Here is a 21,651-nt window from a genome sequence, read left to right as displayed (position 1 = left end):
TATGTACTACTGCATGGCATAAGAAGGTAAAAGACATGCCTGGATCTGACATGGGGAAGTTTACCCGAGTTTTGCATACTGGTAGTAGTCCAAACAAGTTGATGGAGGAAGTTCCTACTTTTGTGGTTGATCCTCTTATTCCAGAGGGCTTGGATCGGGTGAGAATCTTAGTACCTGTTCTCCAATTAATATTGCCAATAAAAATATGAAAAATTGGCAGACACTTTGACTTTTCAGAACGAGGCAGAGGATTTCTCTTGGGCTCCATGTTATTGGAATGAGAAATAAATGATGGTTTGATTTTGGGTTGATTTTATATTATACTTGTCTTTCGAGTTTGATATAAGGTTTATTGCAAGAATTTATGACTTTTTTGTCACATAATAACCTTATGATTTCGTAGAAACTTCATATTATATGGAAGAAAACAAATACCACTTTTTTAATTTTTTTTTGTTAACGTAAAAAAACTTTTGCGTTGTATACGCGGTTCAGAATTTGTCTCTGAAGAACTAATTTTGTGACACTTTTTGGATAAGTTGTTATGAAATGATGATGTATTCTTATTTAGAAGATTTTATTTAATTTTGATATTTTTTGGATGAATTGCTACTATAATCTGTTTATATGAAAAGATTTTACTTTCTTGAAGTTTTTTTTTTCTCCAACCGGTTGCTACATGCAAGGTAGGATTGTACAAGAAACTGGAGAATCGACTGAGACCGACCCATACCGGCCGCTGGAGCTTGGATCCGGCCGAAACCTACATAGAATCGGTCGGCCAGCGGTTGAATTTGTCAAAAACTGATGTCTAGTAGTTCGGTCCCGGTTTGATCCTAGGCCGGATCGTTGAACTGACTAAACTAATAAAATGTTTTTTTTAAAATTATACATATATAAAACAACGTCATTTTACTTAAGTAAGTGAAACAACGTCATTTTAAGACTTAATATTTGAAAAAAAAACATAAAAGCCAAACGACGCCATTTGCCTTTAGGGTTTACAATCCCAGCACATTTTCTTCCTCGTTTCTCCTTCTTCTCTCTCTCTCTCTCTCTCTCTCTCTCACACTGAGGCTTCACACCCAGGGACAGGGTCACCTTTGTCGCAACCGAAGATGCCGACGAACCGATCGTAGTTACGTCGAGATCGATATCGACTGTTTTCTCTCCCTTCACCAGCCAGTTTTGATCGAGATTTATATCATTTTAAAGAATCGGTACGATTTTAATTTTAGACCAAAACCGCACTGATGCCTTCAATTTTCACTCCTAATGCAAGGTGGCCTTGAACGCTGCCCATTTACTAGTACTTATACATACATAGATAAGTTGTAGATTGAAAGGTCAAATCCTAATCGTTTAATAGAAAAATAACTCTTTAGTTTGGATTTCATTTCATTTGATTATCATTATAATTTTCTTAAATTCATATATAAAATATAATAAATAATTTAATTTTTTTAAATTTTAAAATAATAATAATATTAAAAAATATTATTATAATAATATTTTATTTAACTTATAACTTTCATTTAAAATTATCTATTCTTATCTAAATTCACTATCTATTACTTTAGAATCGCAATCATGCATTTATTTATTGTTATCGACAGCCCAAATGGTATGGAGCTGTGCTTTTTAGAAAGATGGCCGAGGCGTGGGCCGATTGACGAACATCTGCCGGAAACCCCGGCCACGCGTACGTACATGACGAGGTCCAACATCCTGATCTTTCTTCCTTTTTATCTCCTCAAATATAATTGAAATGGCAGTGGCCTGCAGCATGCAGTGATCAGCCAATTCCCGGATATCACCGACACTGATCGATATCGAATCTGAGGCATCAGTATACTAAACTGTATAATCAGCTAGCAAGGCTACAACTGGCCTGTGTCATCTGTTGATTTGTTTTGTGCCTACTGTCGTACTGAGGGCCCGACACATCAGCCTAGCTAGCCAGTAAAGCCCCACTTGTGAGTTCGATCACATGCATGACTGTACGTGCAAGGCTAGCTAGCTCCATATATTAGCCTCATGATCAGCCAAATTAAAGCTGCAGATTAGGGGTGGGCAACGAGGCCCCCACCCCGCTACCTCCATTTCGCTGCCGTTATGCTCTGTCTCCGTATGGCGGGATAAGCAACCCCACTTCACCCATACGGAGGCGGAGCCCACCATTTTGCATCTAGAGCTTTTAGCGTAGGTGAATGACGGGAAGGGCCCAACTCAAACTTCACATTTCTCTCACCCTCATTTATATATATATATATATATATATATGTATATAACATAAATATATATTTATATTTTACAAATTATATATATATAAATATATATTACAATTTGTTAGACTTGTTTACAAAATATGTATTGACAAATTTAAAAATTATATAGTTTAAAAATTAATACACTACAATTTATACAAAATATGTACTAACAAATTTAAAAATATATTTTTAATTATTTTTGTACTTATAAATAATTTTTAAATAAAATAAATATAATATTTTTTTTAATTGAAAAGAGACAGGACAGATTGAGAATCTGCCCCGGACCCCGCCCCCGCATCTCGGGGGAGGAGGTAAAAACCCCCCCATCCCCCGCCCCATGTGGGGCGGGGTGTGGGGAAGGGTGGCCCCGCCCCATAGGGTCGCCCCTTACGCAGATCACTCTTCAATTATATATATTTCTTTCCCACCATCACCTACATGCAATTAAGTTCCATCGATCGAACAGAACATGGCAACGTCCAAGTACGTACGTGAGTGCACGCATGGTAGTAGTACTACAAAAGAAAGTGACTTCCAAAAGGCAAAACAGGAAAGCCAAGTTCATCAGGGTCAATTCGAAGTGCATCATGTGGTTGAGATCGAATTGCCAAATTATTATGAAATTTCAAATTGTGATATCGATCTTGACTGTTCTTTTTAAGCGAAAAGTGAAATACCGTTGTCTTTTTGTTTTCAATTATCAGTGCATGCACGTGTGCCTGCAGTACTGATAAAAAAATCAAGCATGAAAGATTGAAGGCAGGTTTGCTGAAGCCATCCAAAGACTTGGCCGGTCGGCCTAATCCAAAATTATTTATTTAATTACATTTATAACTATTTATGATTTTTCTTCGATCCTGACGTTTTTTAGTTAATTCATTAATTTGTTTGGCTTATATATATATATATAGAAGAGATTATAAATCTGCAACACAAGAAATTAATTGACCAGGTACGTACTCATGATCTTAAGATATAAATTCAATCTAAATAAATAAATTTATCTCTTCTTTTGATGTATAATAGTTTATCAACGGAGTGGTGGCCACTGTTCCACCAGAAAATAAAAAGATAACACTAGTTTTTCTACTAAATAAGGATTTTTCTGAAGAATTTTCTGACACGCACATAGCTATCGGACAAAATACTTTTGTCATTTTTTGTTTTTTTCTCCGAAGCCCATTAAAGCTAGCCGTGCGTCTAAAATTGGACTTGATTTGTGAGAACTAGCGTAGGCGTAAGGTTGACCCGGCAACAAACACCACACACACACCAGTACTGCAGATAGAGAGAAGATATGGTCCGTATGGGTAAGGGAGGTACTGAAGAAGATGAAGAGGCCGCACTTGCTTTGTTCGAGACGAAAGAAGCACGATTCAGAGGCGCATACAGGCTGTTCGCGTCCACAGTAGTTGTGGGTATATGTTTGATATGGGTTTACAGGTTGTCACATCTCCCAAGATCAGCTCATGATCAAGGGAGATGGGCTTGGATTGGACTGTTCTTGGCGGACGTATGTTTCAGTTTGTTCTGGATCTTCACTCAGTCTGTTCGATGCAACGTTGTTTACCGTTACCCTTTCAAAGACAGACTCTCACATAGGTTAGCTCTCTCTCTCGCTCTCATGAACTAATTGATCATAATAAACATGAGCAGCAAGGTTTTGGCTTTAATATCGTTTTGAATGGAGGGAAACATTATATATATATATATATATATAAAATATATTATATATATATATGTATGTATATATGTATGTATGTATGTATATATGTATGTATGTATGGAATACAACCTACAGGTACGTACACCACATAAATTTTAGCAGACTCGTAGAAATTCAGGTACTCGTAGAAGTATGGGATCCGTTACGAGAAAAACGAATTTTTATAATAAACTTATTGTAATGAAAAGATTATCTATAATTAATTTTAATTATAAATAATTATTTTACTGAAATTAATTAGTCATAAATAAATAATTTTCTTATATATCGAATGAAGGAGATGCTATTTGATTTTCTGAAATTAATAATTTGGTCCTGTATATCTCTATCCATATATCTAACCAGTTTAATTAAGGCATTTATATATGGTACATGCTTGTATGCGTGCACATGCATCATCATGTTGACTACGCCTCGAAGGTTGAGAGTCGAGATGATCGAGATCGTTGGGTTCTGCATGGACCCATGATTATTAAAAAGAGTTTTATCATGTACAAATAAATTTACGTACTAATCTATATATTAATATTATTATCTTTATATTTTAAATTTAAATTAATATTTTTTTTAATAAAATTTACTTTATGACCAATCATATTGAATGAGTGTGTGTATTAATGTGTAAAATTACTTATAATTTGATTTTTTCTATTAAAAAATCTCATGCAAGAAATCAGGGGCGGACCTAGGATTTTACGTGTGGGGAACAATTAGCAAAGTATGTCGCATATAGAGGTGAATAGTAATTAATATTTAAGATAGTAAAGTGTGTCACCGATATTTAATATTAACCATATAAGATTATTATCTAGGAACAAATTAAATTATTAAAATCACCCATCTAAACTTCTCACTTGAGCTCAATCGGACTCAAGTGAAAGATAAAAATTAAGATAGAAATAATGATGTAAGATTTTTCGAAGTAAATGATAAAAATTAAGTAAACAAAGATAAATCTTTTTGTTGAATCTAAGTTTGAATATTGTAAAATCTCTATAATATAGATAGAAATAACTATGCAAGATTTATTACATTCACTCCTAATTGTTAACTTGATGGTAGTATATATGTACTTATTAACAAAGCTAATCCAAACAAACTAGCTAGTGGAAGATTTAAAAGGAAAAGTGTAAATAAATAGAAAAAATGAGATTATAAATTTACCAAATAGCTTATAAAAAAAATTAAGATATTTTATTGCCTCTTATGAGATGGAAAAAAAAATTATGAGATGAAAAAAAAAAAAAGAATGTGAGGTTTTATTAATGACAAAAAATAAGTATAATTATGAAAAAATTAAAAAAAAAATTAGATAACTAAGTACTAAATGAGTTTTTTTAAAATATTTAAAAAAAAAACAGAGTATATTTTTGAAAAATGGGGGGTAGGTCCGCCCCTGCATGAAGTTACAATTAATATCGTGTTATGACCCCGCGCGCGCGCGTACAGATACGAAGAGAAGTTACCGGGAGTTGACATAATGGTGTGCACGGCAGACCCGAAGATGGAGCCGCCAACAATGGTGATAAACACGGTGTTATCGGCCATGTCCTACAATTATCCACCGGAGAAGTTGAGCGTTTATATTTCCGATGATGGTGGCTCAGAACTGACATTCTATGCACTCCTTGAGGCCTCTACCTTCTCTAAGCATTGGATACCCTTTTGCAAAAAGTTCAGGGTCGAACCAAGGTCCCCCGCAGCCTACTTTGCCAACCACTTGGCCTCCAACTCGCAACATGACCTCTCCATCAATATTGTTCCAGAATGGTTGGCTATCAAGGTACATACGTACATATACATATATAGCGATATATATATCCCAATTGCTGATCAGGATGGCTAGCTAGCAGGATTAAAGAGTGTTTGGACTGAGAAATATCTCAATCTCATATCACTATCCAAACAACAACAAAAAAGCTAGCGGGATTAAAACGGAAATTATTCTTGGAAATTATATTATGTATAGTATCCAACCCATTCATCCTGCATGCTTTTAAGATTATCTAAGTTTCATAATTTTTTTAATATGATATCAAGTAAAAATATATTTATTATATTTTGTGTAATTCTCAATCGTTCGATATCAGATAAATTAAAATCATGATGGAATATAATTAGATTTAATGATATCAATCAATAGCTTTTCGATTTTTTCGACTATATATTCTTGACAACATGAAAATCTATTCAATTGCTTTAAAGAAACTATATGAAGAAATGAAAAATCGCATCGACTCAACTGTTGAAACGGGCATGATTCCAAAAGAAATAAGGGACCAACACAAAGGGTTTTCAGAGTGGAACTCCAACGCAACGAAGCAGGATCACCAGTCAATTGTACAGGTAAGTTCTTGTGTCGTCTGGCTAGCTCATGCATATATATATGTTACAAGATGGATATATTTAGGACATTATTTTTGGCTTTGTTTTTTCATTAAAAGATAATGATTGATGGAAGAGACAAAAATGCCGTGGATATTGATGGAGGGCGACTGCCAATGGTGGTATACATGGCACGAGAAAAGAGACCCCAGTGGCCCCATAACTTCAAAGCCGGAGCTCTGAATGCACTCGTAAGCTTTCGGCTACTCTACATGCATGCATGCATATAAGCATTACCCTTGCTGGAATTTTACATCGCACGACACGTTTTTCAATTTCTCTCCGACGTACGTTAATGCCGAGAAAGAAAAAAAAAACTCTTATCATCAACATAAAAAGGTTGCTGAAAAGAGTAAGACGAGGTTTGTTTAGAATTCACAGAATTCTACGGTCATAAAGTTATTATTAAAAAAATAAAAAAATAATTGCAATTATGAATGTACAAATATCGCACATTAATCATTTTGAAATAAATAAATAAATATGAAATTTATATGAAAAAAAAATTAATTTTTTAATTGTAGATCCTATTCTTTTTTAAAGCGACTGCACGGTATTTACACATTCAACGACTGTATGTAACATTACTCATAATTTACAAACTAACGTGGCTTCATTGATTTATCAGATATATTTTATAATAAAAATAAATTTATAATCTGACAATCCATATCAAATCATTTTAATTTGTGAAATTATTTTTGTATGAACGGTGCTATTCTGTTGCCTAGAGCAGCCCGCTCCATTAAGTGACCGCTAGGCCAAAATTTTATTTTCATTTTTTTCCAATTTTTTCTTCATATTTTTTTTTTTATCATTTTAAAACATTTTTAAAAAAATATCAATGCAATAATAGTCACTTCCTTAACTATTAAGTAAAAAAAAATTAAAATACATGATGTATCAAAATGACAGGATAAATTGAGTGGATAAAGTAGCATTTTTCTTTTTGTATAATCTCTTAGGACCCGTTTGTTTTCAGAGATGAGATGAGATGAGATGAGATAAGTTGAGATTAAAGTTAAAAAATTGAATAAAATATTGTTAAAATATATTTTTTAATATTATTATTGTTTTGGGATTTGAAAAAGTTGAATTGTTTATTTTATTTTGTGTGGGGATTTGAAAAAGTTGTAATGATGAGGTGAGATGAGATGAGATGAGATGAGATGTTTTTGAAAAACAAACAAGGCCTAAATTAAGTATTTCTAAAGTTTTCATATATGCTCTTGTGATCATACCATGTCCGTTTAAAAATATAACTGAGTTTTAGCTAGTATTTTGAAGAGATTATCATTTGAAATGAGCAGTTAAGAGTGTCGGCAAAGATTAGCAATGCTCCCTTCATCCTCAGCCTGGACTGTGACATGTATGCAAATGATGCAGATGCAGTACGAGAAGCGCTATGTTTTTTCATGGATGAAAGGAAAGGCAACGAGATTGCTTTCGTGCAACATCCACAAAATTATGACAATATAACCAAGAATGATATTTATTCAGCTTCTTCTTCTACAGTCAATAAGGTGGGTACTTTGAGAAATGATAGTTGCAATCAATCATGAATGTACAAGTGTCGTACAATCAATTTGAAAAAAATGAATAAATACGAGACTTATATGAAAAAAAAAAATTTTACATTTTTAATAAGAGACTATTATTTTTCAAAACGACTGTACGACGCTTATATATTCACAACTCGACTGTATATAGTATTACTTTAATACTTTTATACATGCTAGCTAGGCCTTTCATTTTCTATAACAAAAGGGTACATGCACGTGATCATGTGGTGGACTGAACAACTATAAACTCTTTGTTTTATATATCTATGAAGTTTGAGCTTCCGGGTTTGGGTGGATATGAAGCGGCATTGTATTGTGGCACTGGATGTTTCCATCGAAGAGAGAGTCTGTGTGGAAAGGTGCACTCCAAGGATTATAGAGGAGATTGGAACAGTACTGAAGGAGAAAAGAATTCGGATAAAACTGTTAATGAATTGGAAGAAGCATCAAAAGTCCTAGCTAATTGTAGCCATGAAAAGGACACGCAATGGGGGAAAAAGGTGATGATTTCCCTCATCTCTGGGTGCCTGTGCGTGTATGTGTGTGTTTGTTGATGTGGAATAATTAGCTTAATTCTAATCTTGAAAATATATGATTATGAATTTGCAGATAGGGCTGATATATGGGTGCCCAGTGGAAGACATTGTAACTGGCTTGACCATCCAATGCAGGGGTTGGAAATCACTCTATTATAATCCAGATAGGAAGGCCTTCTTGGGTGTTGCCCCAACAACCTTAGATATAGCTCTTATTCAACACAAGAGGTGGTCCGAAGGCATGTTTCAGGTATTCTTCTCCAAGTATTGCCCCTTCATATATGGACGTGGGAAGATAAAATTGGGTGCCCAGATGGGATATTGCATCTATCTTTTGTGGGCTCCAATTTCCTTGCCAGTACTCTATTATGTGATCGTTCCTCCTCTCTGCTTGCTGCGTGGCATTCCCTTATTCCCCCAGGTTTATCTCTCTTTGCCTTTCTATTCTTATGCTAGAGATATATCTATGCATACTATGTTTCAACTGCATGTCAAAGAAGCAAAGCTAGAGTTGATGGATTTTAGAGATATCTGTGCTATATATGCATCTCCATTAATGCCACTCAGATATATTGACGCAGTACTGCCTTCTGTATGCATACGTACTTATTCTTCTTTATTATTCCAGGTTAAAAGCCTATGGTTCCTGCCTTTTGCATACGTTTTTCTAGCTAGGAATACATGCAGCATCGCTGAGGCCCTGTGTTCTGGGGATACACTCGAAGCTTGGTGGAACTCTCAACGAATTTGGGTGATCCGAAGGACTACGGCATACTTTTTCGCGTTCATTGACACCATTACCAGAACGTTAGGACTGTCTCAAACAACATTTGCACTCACAGACAAGGTGATGACAGAGGATGTATCAAAGAGGTACGATCAAGAGATCATAGAGTTCGGAAGCTCATCTATCATGTTTACCGTTATGGCAACATTGGCAATGCTAAATCTGTTCAGCTTAATTGGGGGAATTAAAAAGGCTATTATGGATTTGGAGTACTTGAAGGCGTTAGACCAGTTGATCGTACAGATAATTCTTGTGGTGCTACTTGTGATGCTCAATATTCCAGTGTACCAAGCACTCTTCACCCGCCGTGATAAGGGCCGTATCCCATCCTCTGTTTTATTCAACTCGATTCTTTTAGCTTCACTGGCTTGTTTGGTGCCTATCATATAGATGCAACTTTCCTATAGGCCATAATGTAATGTAAGTCAGTCACGGGGTAGCTGTTTACTGTTTTATAATTCTAGAACAATGTTGAATCTTGTCATTCATATCCAATCACTACACTTGCTAATATTGGATAGACATATATATATATATATATATATATATGTACTACACGGCGGACCCCTGTACTGTATGTAGTTGGAATCAACATTAATGGTGATCGACACTACTGATTTATTATCATTAATTGCATCATGATTATCTTAACAGAGATCAAAGCCAATCAAGTGTGTATCTTTTAGACTCTTAGCTGTAACAGTGGTTTTATATATCAACAACTTTAAAATTATGAATGTGATTGAAGAAGACAGAATTAAAGATAAAAAGAGTAGTAGCACTAGCATTCCTCTTCTATTTATAGGTATCAAATACAATGAACCATGGCCTTTAAGAGGGAATCTTATTTCTATCTCCAGATGCTGCTGACGAGTTAAGCAATGACTGAGAGCTCCTTTGGTGATGTGATTAGTCTCCATTGTTGATTGACCCTTTTTGTTTAGACCAATCAGCCTATACAAAATTCGTCACGGATGACTCTACAATTGGGTAGTTGCTACGTACCCGCAATCATGGGCAACTAGGAGTCTAGGCCCACCACCATCTCTTTCAAAAAGGAGATGGAACTTTCATGTTCACTTGCTATATATTAGTTCAGGAGATATGACATATCAGTTTCGTAAAAGTCCTTTTAAGAAAGTAAAATCCACTGTTGTAAAAAATTAAAATTAAAATTTTAATTGTCATATGGATTTTACTTTTTTTTTTTTTTTTTTAAAGACTCATGCAGGATTTACACATATTATTCTCCTTTTTTCCTGATGAGTAAGTACATGTATATATAGGTAACCACGTATTTGGTTTGTTTTGATTTAGGTAAAAATGTCTTTTTTTAGGTTGAGTGTCCTTTTGACGCTTGGGTTCTGATTTTTATAATTTATATGTATCCTCTAAGTGTCGGGTTGTGATCACAATTTTCCTCTGCTATAAATGGAGGGAATCAATCAAATTAAGATACCGTTCTTTTTTTCTTTTTTTTTTTAAAGAAATTCATTTATATATAGAGATTTTAGCGTGATGATCCGTATATATCCTTATGAATAGAGATTTACACATATTATTCTCTTCTTTTCCTGATGAGTAAGTACATGCATAGAGATTTACTATATATATTGGAGCCAACGCATGATTGCAAAGAAAAAAGGGCTATAATCCTCCTTCTGATAACTAACGTATTCATGGTCTTGGGCACGTCCTCCCGATCTCCTTCTGTTAGTGATCATATGCATTAACTTGGATCGTTCGAAGAAGCAAAGTTACTGCTAGCTAGCTTAAAGAACTGTTGAGCCACTTTCAAGTTTATAGCGGATATATAATAGAAACATATTCATAATTTTGGGAGAACCGTTACTTGATTCACATGAGCACACTTTTAGATGTTACTGATATTCGACTCCAAATTAATGACTCTTTGAAACGATTTTTTTTTTTTTTTTTTTTTTGAGTTTAGAACTTTTTTTGGAATTTTATGAATGCTCAATTTCGATTCATAGATGCGAGTCTCATATTATTCCCGAAACTCAAAAAGAAAAAGGGAAGCAAGTTAGTCCTACTCTTTGTTATGCTAAAACTATGATTATATTTTCCCTCTTCTTCCACTTTTATTTATTTTATTTTTATGGGAAACCTCTCCAAGACAGGGACCTTTGGACCCATCTCTACAAAATAAATTCCAGTCTCGTGCACCACACCCTCAGAAGTTTTCCATACACAGAACTGGGTAAGTCACTGGCTTCGCCGGGAGGTGTGGCTCTAAAGAATTGTTTGCACCTGTGAGGTATCGAACCTCCGACCTTGAGGAGCTATACCACAAGACCGAGGTTTTAACCACTCGGGCCAACCCCTTGGAATTTCCACTTTTAACTCTAACCACAATGTAAACATAATAAGGGACGTTTGGAGTTTCATATTTCTCCTTTCCATTATTTCCCCAAGGCTAGCTGTTGATCATCGCACGATAATCTTCTGCTGTCAGTATTTTGTGCTGTCCCAACGAAGTTCATGCCATAAATGAGGGCAATCTCATGATACCAATAACAAGAGAAAAGATGCCACAAGCAAAGCTCTGTAGCTCTAACATGATAATACAAGGCACATAGGAGAAGAAAATGAAATAGCTCGCCTTCTAATTAATAAACCACAACATCAATACATATAAATACAATAAGCGTTTGTCTTCTTTACCTATTTCCTCACCACAAATCGTTTAACAGCACACACACTAAATTCCAACAGGGCCCATCATGGCTCTACAGCTCCCATCTTCTTTGGGCAATATGGTGGAGCTAGTTACAGAAAACATGCTCTTATGTTTAACTCTTACAGAGAAAGAACCTTATCAGGAGTGTGTAGGTGGGTCTTGAATGCAGCAAAACCATTTTTTCTGAAAATCAATCCACATATCACAAATCAGCTTATAAAAGTGGGTGGTAGAAATGACAGATCTTCAGTCTCGTATATTTTTCCAATTCTAGTTATAAAAAAGGTAAATAGATTTAATTCGGAGGGACGGGAATAGCACAATCTTTTCATACAAAACCATATAAATGCACCTCGCAAGATGATATTAGAACTACAGATGGTTCTTTCAATTGGTAAAGCCTTTTTTTTTTCTTTTACTCTTGTTTACTTATTGAACCTAAATATCAGTCTTTCTCCCCTCGTCCTGATTTTTTTTTTTTTTAAATGGCTTAGAACTCCTACAGAAATGGAATCCTCTGAGTGACCCTCAGGATGTGATACATGGCCAAGATTTATCAATCCTAGAATTGTGCTACTATCAACTTCTCAAAAAGTTAAAATAAAAATTGTGCTACTATAAAAAAATGAAAAAATATATCACATTTAATCAAACTCATATAAAGTGCCGATAATACCTCAGTTATGTATTCAGGTATAGAGAGAGAGAAGGGGCAGAGAAAAAGAAGTTATATAGGATCTTACAGCCTGAGGCTTGCCAGCATCCACTCCAGGCTTTTGAGAATCAACGTTCCCTGGTGACTCTGGTTTGCCACCTGTCTTCTTTTCATCCCTAGCCTTATTAAAAATCACAGTAAATCCCTCAGCCGAAGCAGGATCGTTGACATCCCATTCACCAAATTTTGGTAGTGGCTGACCCTTGTCCTGTTAGAGAAACAGAAAGGTAAAAGGTGTCTATTATGATTCTGATAGTTGTGGTCTATAACGACCTAGGAAAAGCCCAATTTCACCTAATCAATTAGAAACTTCCCTATAATCACTTTTAAAGCTCAGCTCACCTAATAAGTAGCCAATGTAGAACTTGGCACCCACGACTACCTTTATAACAAATTCATTCTAAGTGGGTTATTCATATACCCAATGTGGGACTGGGGTGTTAAAACTCTCCATCTTAAATCCACGGCATCCTCTTCAAAGCCATGTCATATAGTACTCTCGTATTACATGAATTGTCCTAAGTGGCTCTGATTCCATATGTAATAAAACAGGGAAAGCGTTAGCCACATCTATGCTATAATCCCAAAAGGCTGGAACAGGCATCTGCATCAATAATTTCCAAGAAAGCAGTGAACTACTCAACATACCCATCTAGAAGTAAGAGCAAAGATTATAATTTATACCAGATAAACTAATCAAAAAGTTTATCCCAAGATTCTAGACACCCTCAAGTCTTTGCCAATCATAAACTCTGATACTTCTCTATAATCCTGCCATAAGACTTTGAGCAATTTAACGCATGACATTCTTAGATAAGGTGTACTGGCACAAGGCATTCTCTCGACATTAGGCCCCTCAGCCCCCCGCTGGGCAATCACACAATGAATGGAGTTGCTACAGATTTATGCACCTTGTAGGGTGTCCAACCACACTAGCACATTCACCTCATTCTAAAGATCCGTGTTCTTAATTAGCTAAACTCTATTAGGTTGGAACTTTTGTTTGCTTCAATGCATCCATCAGCGTCATCCCACTGCCAGCCCATTTATTTCAGCATTACACACAATTTAGCTTGATTTTTGAGTAAAAGCATATTTGACTTGACGAAGGTTTCTTCAGCTCTGTGACTCAGTGAGTTTTTTTAAAATTAACTAATTCTCCCCAAATACCTAGTGTCAGTGCCATAATACTGCTTGTATATCTATTCAGACTTATATAATTGAGGAGTGCTACAGCCACAAAGTGATTACACAAAAATAATTACACAAATTGATGTGAATTCATGTGGTTCGCTAGATTGTAAAGTTACTTCGCATAATATCGCAGAAGTATCTTAGATCCATACCAAACTAATCTAAACGGCAAAACAGATTTTCTAGTAATGTAATCAACAAACTCAATTTGGGATAGACATTTCTTTTTTCATATATTTGTTCAAACACTTAAAATTTCACAAAGGTACGTAGAAATACATACCAGGAAAAAAAAAAAAAAACTTTTCCTGTAAACACAATTTTCTCTATAAAAAAATCCCACAATCCTTATATGCCATCCTCGATTTTGTCGTCTTAATTATTAAAATTTTCTAATAAGTCACAAAAGAAAATCGAATACACAGCTAATCGAAATTAAAAACACAAACAATCGATTTATAATTCTAGAACGGTAGCTAAAGAAACTAGCATAACTGGTAGACAATCAGAGTAAGCAATAGATATTGCTTATATTCTGTAATAACAATGGTAATGACAAATTATGAAAACAAAATTTGCGTAGAAAAAGAAGAAGAAGAAGATCGAATCCATTATCAATCTTCACCGACCGAAATGGAAGCTGGGATAGATCAAAAACATTAATAAATCGAGGAGAATAAGCATCGCAGATAACCAAATACAAAAAGGAAAAAAAGTTACTATTTTTAGAGAGAGGGATGACGTACCGACATGAATTCCACAGCAAGAACCTTTCTGGGAAAAGAAAATGACTACAAAGCAATAAAGCAAGGGAAAAACCAGAGAGAGAGAGAGAGAGAGAATTTTTAAAGTCTTGGAGAGAGAGAAAGGGGGGCGGGGGGGAAGTGATGATGATGACATTTGTGGGTTGGGCCAGAAATGGGCCTTTATTACCTTGTGAAACGTAGGAATTTTTGAAGCCAACGGTTTACGGCGTGATGTCTGACTCTGACTCTGACAGGAAAAAATAATACTGGTATGACGTCGCCGTCAAATGGTACTCAGCGTCAGGCGTGACATGGAGAGACAAATGTATATGTTAACGTAACGGGGTGGTGAGCTGGACAAACGGAGTCATGGAGAAGCTGTTGGGTTGCAGCGAGGCATGGAGCACGTTGATTTGCTGGCAATGCTTGAAGAGCGGTTGGCTTTTCAATGTCTTCAATTAATTAATTAAACAACGTAAATGAAAACTAAATTTGTCTGAGAGTTCAAACAAATGCTGCAAAATAACATTTAGCAATAGAGCTAACAAGTATTAAAATTAGATTTGTTATTTATTATCTCAGCACATCATATTTTTTATTAATTTTTTTATCTTTTAGTTTTATTTTTTTTAAACATATTGAATTCTCTTACTTATTATCTGTATACCACTTATTTGGTAAGATTAAAAAATAAAAATAAAATAAAATAAAGTGTGATATATAAAAAATGATGAATAAGATTTTTGGAGATATTGGTCAGATGATGGAGGCGATCCAACTTTTCATACTTGTGGGTGAGTCATCATCCATGAGTTAAAAGGGATAGGGTTATTGCTCTGTTTGGATGGTTCATGATTGCAGTAAATAGACCAAAACCCCCCAAAAATGGAAAAAGGGGTCAAATTAAAGTGCTAATTGACTTGATTGATGGTTGTTTTTAGACTTAAGTAGCAAGAAAAATTCTATTCATCATTGTTACACACTATATACCATATTTTTTTTTCTCTTATAAAAAAAAAAAAAATTACACTTCTTACTATTTACACAACCTCCACACACCATATTATTTTTAATTTTTATTATTTTTTTCTTTTATCAAATATATTAATATGAATAATGAACAGAAGAATTGAATTAGTTTTAAAAAAATAAACTTAAAAACATTTAAAATTTTAAAATTTTAAAAAATGTGGTGTGTGGAGGTTAGAGAGGTTGTGTAACATTGCTCCTTACTAAATATGTGGTATATGAATGATGAATAGAATAATTCAATAAGTTTAAGAAGAATCAAACCAAAAAAAAGTTTTTAAAAAATAAAAAATGTATGGTGTATGGTGTGTGAAGATGATAAGTAGCAAAACTCAAGTAGCAATTTGTAAGACGAACTTGGGTTCATGTTTCACTCTTTTCTCTCTCCAAAACATTTCATCCCAGTTAAGTTCATGTTTTAATTCAAACTAGACTATATGCCATCTTTACCACATATACAGAGATATACATTGCTTCTTCGAACTGGAGGTTGTTGCGCATTAAAAGTAAAACCATGAACGGTCTTATGTTGCTCAAAACTCTGATGACTTGAACTGCACGTTGCTTTCGATGGCTGGCATTGGTTGTCTATGCTCAAAATATATTTGAGTTTGTCTCTCCATTTGAGTGTTCACCACAAGAGATCGACAAACTCTTCTCCCTCTAATAGACTGTTCTGAAGTAAATATGCCTACCGTGATCGATATTAGCCGCCGAGTCATCGTGATTGTCAATTAGTGTGAGAACACCCATGCTTTGGAGATTGATGGTGGGTTTAGCTCGGACCTTCTTGTCGGTTAGAAAGGTCCCCGAAAAACAGAAATGACGGGTGCTGTCAACGATTTGAAGTTAGAGAAGTTCTAAGACTTCGAAAAACAAATGTGGCTTTCTATCTCCAAATTCTGCCTTTGACATCCATACTGAGTTTACACTGGACTAAAAGAAAGGAACATGGTTTCTTCATGTGGAACTAACGTTGTTCCCAAGTTACTACGGTTCTGCAGTGAGTCTGGGCGGCCTCAACGTTGCTATAGATTTTCCCAGCAGTGGTAACTGCAGGACTTAACATGAAGAAGGCAAAACTCCCATCCAAACTGCAAGACTTGCGAGAACAAGTTATTAGCTCCAAGCACAATCACGAGTAAGACTTTGAAATTCCTACAAGTCCATTGGCAAACCCAATCTGTGGTTGTTCAAGGAGAATTTAGGATCTAGACATCAGCACAAGGTAGAAACATGGGAAGATTAGGATAGTGCTACAACCATGGTTTAGACACACCATGGCAAGTCCGTCCCTGAATAAATTGTTAGATACTGTCTGCCACGTAGCAGCAGTGCATTGTATTCTGTAAAACGGTACCTCTCAGACATTATCCGACAGTCAAGTTCCTGCCTCCATTATTATAGGGTGCAGATTGAAGAGAGATTGAGACACAAGACATCAGCCAGATAAATAAATAAATAAATAAATTTCAGACACAACACTATTCTGGTTCCCTCAAAGGCCAGCTTCTTTCACCATCAAGTTGTTTCATCCACCTCTCTTGGGCTACTATCTGTTCTATTGTAAGTAATCCCCATCTTCCAAAAACCGAGACCTGGGAAAAAAATTTTAAAAATCAGTTAACAGGGAAAAAAGGTAAATTGACAATAATTACGTTTTTTCAGTAACAAAAATATGCATTCTCAGTCTTGAGAATTACTTATTGATCGGCTACTATGTGCCACTGATTTTTTAGTCCTAACATTCCAATCAGTGGACCACAAGACAGTGCACAGTGCTCAATAAGAACCCCACCCCAAATGAACTCGCATCAGCAGCATGTGAAGTGATGTGCCCTTGTTGCTTGACAGCCTTGACAATCTCTGTTGCTAGGTTCCATCTTCTAGTTCTGTTTTTGGCAGTACTAGTGAGAAACTAATATAAACTAAGATATAAAAAAATTCTCAGAATTTGGGAACAGAGCAGACAACCTTTAGATGAGAAAGCATGCATATATTATAGAAATGAAGTCATGCCCACATTGCTTCACATAACATCTGAAAAAGGTAAAGATGATTTTTTGTTTCTAAATATCCTTTGGAAGTAACTTTAGTTATATCATGTCTGGGTATCTCCCACGATAATCAAGCATGAAGCATGGCACATATCACCTGAAAAGGATAATTAGCTAAGTAAGAAAATGAGAAACAACTTAAAAAGAAACGGAACAGAAGGATTATAAATATACGAACCAGAAGATAGGGGTTGAAGCAGTTCAAGGTACCAGAATCATGGGTACCACAACTGCCATTGCAACGGAAGTCCAATGTCAGCCTCATCCACCGGTCCTCCAGAAGAAAGGTTTATGACGTTTACCAAATCAAATTACATCTTTTTCCTATTTGCTTTTGGCCTTCTTTCGCTTCCTTTTGTTTTTCATTAACAGACTTATTTTCTCCTTGGCGATTGTCAAACCCTCATTTAATTGTTGGGTGCTTCCACCCCAAACGCAAGAAATCCAACCTCTTTCCTGCAAGTCCTTCAAAAGTATTTCACCCTTGCCAGTATTATTGTTTTCAGCTGAAATGGCATCAATGAGAACAGTATAGGTGGTGGTGTTGGGCCAGAGTCCTCTTTGTTTCATCTCTTCATAAAGTTCAAATGCAGCCACCACATCACCATTAGTGCAGTGGCCTGAAACGAGTACATTATAGGCAGCAACATCAAGCTTCATACCACAATGTTCCATGATGCCCCTCAACTTTAGAGCCTCTGTGAGGTTAGCAACCTTGCAGAACACGTGCATCAAAGATGTAAAAGTTGCAGTAGTTGGAACGAGTTGCCTCCGAAGCATGAAATTAAAAAGCAGCATGGCTTCCTCAATTTTCCCACATCGTGCAAGCCCTCTAACCGTAGCACTCTCAGCAACATCGCGTGAACAGATACCTAGTGCTTCCATCTCATCTTTTAGCTTGAATGCTCCTTGTACATCTCCCACTCTACACATACCATTAATTAGTGTGATATATTGCACACAATTAGGAGTAAAACCCCTTTCCAACATGTCATGCAGAAAAATATGGGATTCATGGAAAGATGAAGCTCTAACCAGTCCATTTAAGATGGCATTTTGGGTATCTACATCAGAAAGAACTCCCAAATAGTTCATTATATTAACCAGATCAAAGGCTTTCTGCATATCACCGGTTTCACAACACTTGGTAATAAGCATGTTAAAAGTACACTGATCAGCTGTAACACCTTCCATTGTCATCTTTTTCAACATTTTGATACCAATGTCCAACATACCAGACTCGCTAAGCCCAAGAATAAGAGAATGGCATGTTAATTTGTCAGGTAGAAAACCTGTCCTGATCATAAGACCATACAATCTAGAACATGCTATTAAAATCTGTTTCTTTGAATATCCATGCAAGAGAATATTATATGTAGCCAAATTAGGACACAAACTTCTGCTTATCATATTAGAAAAGACGTCATTTGCCCAAACCAGTTTTCCCATCCTCGAGTATCCATCTAAAACTGCATTAAGTGCAATTGTATCAGGGTTCAGGCCTTTGTTCTCCATCTCTTCATAAAGATACAAAGCTGCCTTTGATTGGCCGCCCTTGAAAAGGCCATCAACCAAACAAGTATACAACGCCAGATTTGGACATAAAGTTCCTTTTTCCATCAATTTCTCCGACAACAGGATAGCAGCAACCAATTTGCCTTTCCTGCATAGCCCAGAAAGAAGAATGGTGTACGTATAACTGTCAGGCATCACACTATTCTGGACCATATCATCAAGCAGGACGACTGCCTCCTGCAAATTCCCCAGTTTACATATCTCAGCAAGAATTGTATTGTAGAGAACAGTATCTACAGCAGAGGGAATAAAGTGGAGTTTATTCAAAAAACTCTTTGCCTCCCCAAGATTTCCACCCTTGCATAGTCCTTTCAATAAACTCCCATATGTGAATGGACTTGGGTGATGACCTACTTTAATCATTTCGTCAAACATAGAAAATGCTTTTAACCCATCACCCAAACTTCCGTAGCCATCTATAATGCAATCAAAAGTGACGGAGTTAGGACCAAGGCCAACCCTGCTCATGTGATGCATGAAATTTTCTGCCTCTACAAGTTTTCCAGCTCCACATAAAGAAGCAACCAACATGTTACATGTGAAATGGTCTACATCATGGCCATTGCGATTCATAGCTGTATAGATTTTCAAAGCCTCTGTAATATTTCCCATCTTGCAGAAATTATAAACTAATGTAGAGTATATGATACTGTTTGGTACTAGTCCGGCTTTATACATTTTACATATTATCTCCTTTGCGCTTCTTAACTTCCCCACTGTGCAAAATCCGTTTATAAGCACTGAAAATGTGATAGCATCAGGATTGACACAATCTGTGAACACCTCATAGAACAACCGGACAGCTTCATCAAGCAACCCATTTTTGCATAACCCATCAATCACTGCTGTGTATGCAATACAACCTACTTTTAACCCCTTTGTCCTTATTCTCTCTAGAACACTTCTTGCTAAGTGAAACTTGGCCTGCTTGCACAGCCCATTTAATAGAGTCCCATAACTGACATCATTAGGTTGCAAACCCCCAGCTTCCATCAAATCCAAAAGTCTAAATGCTTCTTCAAAATTACCCTTGCTACAGTGCCCATCGACCAAAGTATTGTAAGTAATGCAATTCGGTGAAAGATCAAGCAATGACATCTCATCCAAAAGCCGTGTAGCAACTCCAATCTTTCCCTCCTTAACAAACCCATTAATCAGAGTATTGTAAGTCACTTCATTTGGATATACCATCCTTTTCCTCATCTTTCTTAGCAGCAAATAACCTTTTGCACTTCTGTTGTTTCTGCACAAATCATCAAGAAACATATTATATGTACAAACATCTGCTTTGATGCCCTTAGATCCCATATGATCAATCAGTTCAAATGCAGCTTTGTATATCCCCTTCTTACAATACCAATTGAGCAATGTATTATAAGTAACTATAGTTGGAAAGTAACCACTCTCTTCCATCTTTGTAAGCAGATAACCTGCTTTTTTAAGCTTCCCTTCTACACATAATGCATTTATCAATATGTTAAAAGTAGCAACATTGGGACAAACCTCCCTTCCAAGCATTTCCTTGAAAAGAGACCACGCTGAGCCAACTCTCCGATCTTTCACCATTGAGGCAAGAATCATATTACAAGTAAACACTGACGGCTGAAATCCCCGAAAGCCCATCAAATTGAAAGTCTCTACAGCATCACCAACCATCCCTTCTCCAACATAAACCCTAATTAGAAGATCAAAAACAGCAGGACTTGCCTTGCAAAGAGGGTATGTGTTCATGAAAGCACCAAAAACCGAATTTGGCCCAATACCCGTTTGGGTTAAGTGCCTCAAAATTGATTTGGCAGCGCCATACATTCTAGCTCTAACAAGTACGTGGGTTGTGACGCATAGTATATGGGTAAGATGTTTGGGTTCCAAACCAGGTTGTTTGGTGACCCAGTTGAGGAATTTCAAGGCCAGCTTCCCATGCACAGGTCTAAGTGAAGCCAACCTATATTCCATGTGATTCAATGACTCCCAACGGTCTACGGTAAGAATTGCATAAATGCTCTTCTCCATTTCTGAATCTGCTGTTCCCCAATACGAAAGCTTTAATATGCGAAAGGCACCTATATACGTGTACTAGAGAGAGAGAGAGAGAGTTACCGCAGGTTTCTGTGCTCTGAAGACCATTATTTTGGCCGCGAGAAGAGCGTATACACCTTTCTCTGGTAAAACCAGAGAAACCAATGTTTTTCTAGAAAAACGTCTAAATTTTGATATTTTGCGGGAAATTAGAGAGATTTTGGCTGATGAAGAACTCCAACGCGAAGACATTAGCAAAGAAATATTCCTTGTAGCAGCCGAAGCCGCAGCAAAAGAGTGGGCACAGACTGGTACTACTCTGCCGCCTCTGTCCATTCTGTGCGCC

General features: G+C 36.1%; 3 protein-coding genes across 6 annotated transcripts; 1 reads left to right on the top strand and 2 right to left on the bottom strand.

Moving 5' to 3' along the window:
- The first annotated feature begins 3,482 nt into the window (after nucleotides 1–3,482).
- Nucleotides 3,483–9,896, top strand: LOC108985452 (cellulose synthase-like protein E6). Its single transcript, XM_018957758.2, has 8 exons — nucleotides 3,483–3,875; nucleotides 5,449–5,782; nucleotides 6,205–6,345; nucleotides 6,444–6,575; nucleotides 7,695–7,907; nucleotides 8,219–8,446; nucleotides 8,556–8,903; nucleotides 9,111–9,896. The coding sequence occupies exons 1-8, from the start codon at nucleotides 3,571–3,573 to the stop codon at nucleotides 9,657–9,659; spliced, it is 2,250 nt and encodes a 749-aa protein (XP_018813303.1). The 5' UTR covers nucleotides 3,483–3,570; the 3' UTR covers nucleotides 9,660–9,896.
- Nucleotides 9,897–10,965: 1,069 nt separating this feature from the next.
- LOC108985423 (pentatricopeptide repeat-containing protein At5g55840) lies at nucleotides 10,966–21,624 on the bottom strand. Of its 4 annotated transcripts, XM_018957728.2 has the most exons (5): nucleotides 21,387–21,624; nucleotides 17,890–21,307; nucleotides 17,629–17,808; nucleotides 17,358–17,546; nucleotides 16,882–17,252 (listed from the first exon to the last, which is right to left on the bottom strand). In XM_018957728.2, exon 2 carries the CDS (start codon nucleotides 21,297–21,299, stop codon nucleotides 18,036–18,038), a length of 3,264 nt encoding a protein of 1,087 aa, XP_018813273.1. In that variant the 5' UTR covers nucleotides 21,300–21,307; nucleotides 21,387–21,624; the 3' UTR covers nucleotides 16,882–17,252; nucleotides 17,358–17,546; nucleotides 17,629–17,808; nucleotides 17,890–18,035. The 4 variants fall into 4 exon arrangements, with proteins under 4 accessions (XP_018813289.1, XP_018813273.1, XP_018813263.1 ...); XM_018957744.2 differs by lacking the exon at nucleotides 16,882–17,252 and adding an exon at nucleotides 10,966–10,976 and having other exon boundaries at nucleotides 17,453–17,546; nucleotides 17,890–21,624; XM_018957718.2 differs by having other exon boundaries at nucleotides 17,890–21,624.
- LOC118347547 (protein NOI4-like) lies at nucleotides 11,869–14,768 on the bottom strand. Its single transcript, XM_035687262.1, has 3 exons — nucleotides 14,626–14,768; nucleotides 12,714–12,893; nucleotides 11,869–12,153 (listed from the first exon to the last, which is right to left on the bottom strand). The coding sequence occupies exons 1-3, from the start codon at nucleotides 14,629–14,631 to the stop codon at nucleotides 12,109–12,111; spliced, it is 231 nt and encodes a 76-aa protein (XP_035543155.1). The 5' UTR covers nucleotides 14,632–14,768; the 3' UTR covers nucleotides 11,869–12,108.
- Nucleotides 21,625–21,651: the final 27 nt, after the last annotated feature.

Source organism: Juglans regia, chromosome 2 (genome assembly GCF_001411555.2).
Source record: "Juglans regia cultivar Chandler chromosome 2, Walnut 2.0, whole genome shotgun sequence".
NCBI lineage: Eukaryota > Viridiplantae > Streptophyta > Magnoliopsida > Fagales > Juglandaceae > Juglans > Juglans regia.
The sequence above is the reverse complement of the archived record's forward strand: the minus strand, read 5'-3'. Positions and strand labels throughout refer to the sequence as shown.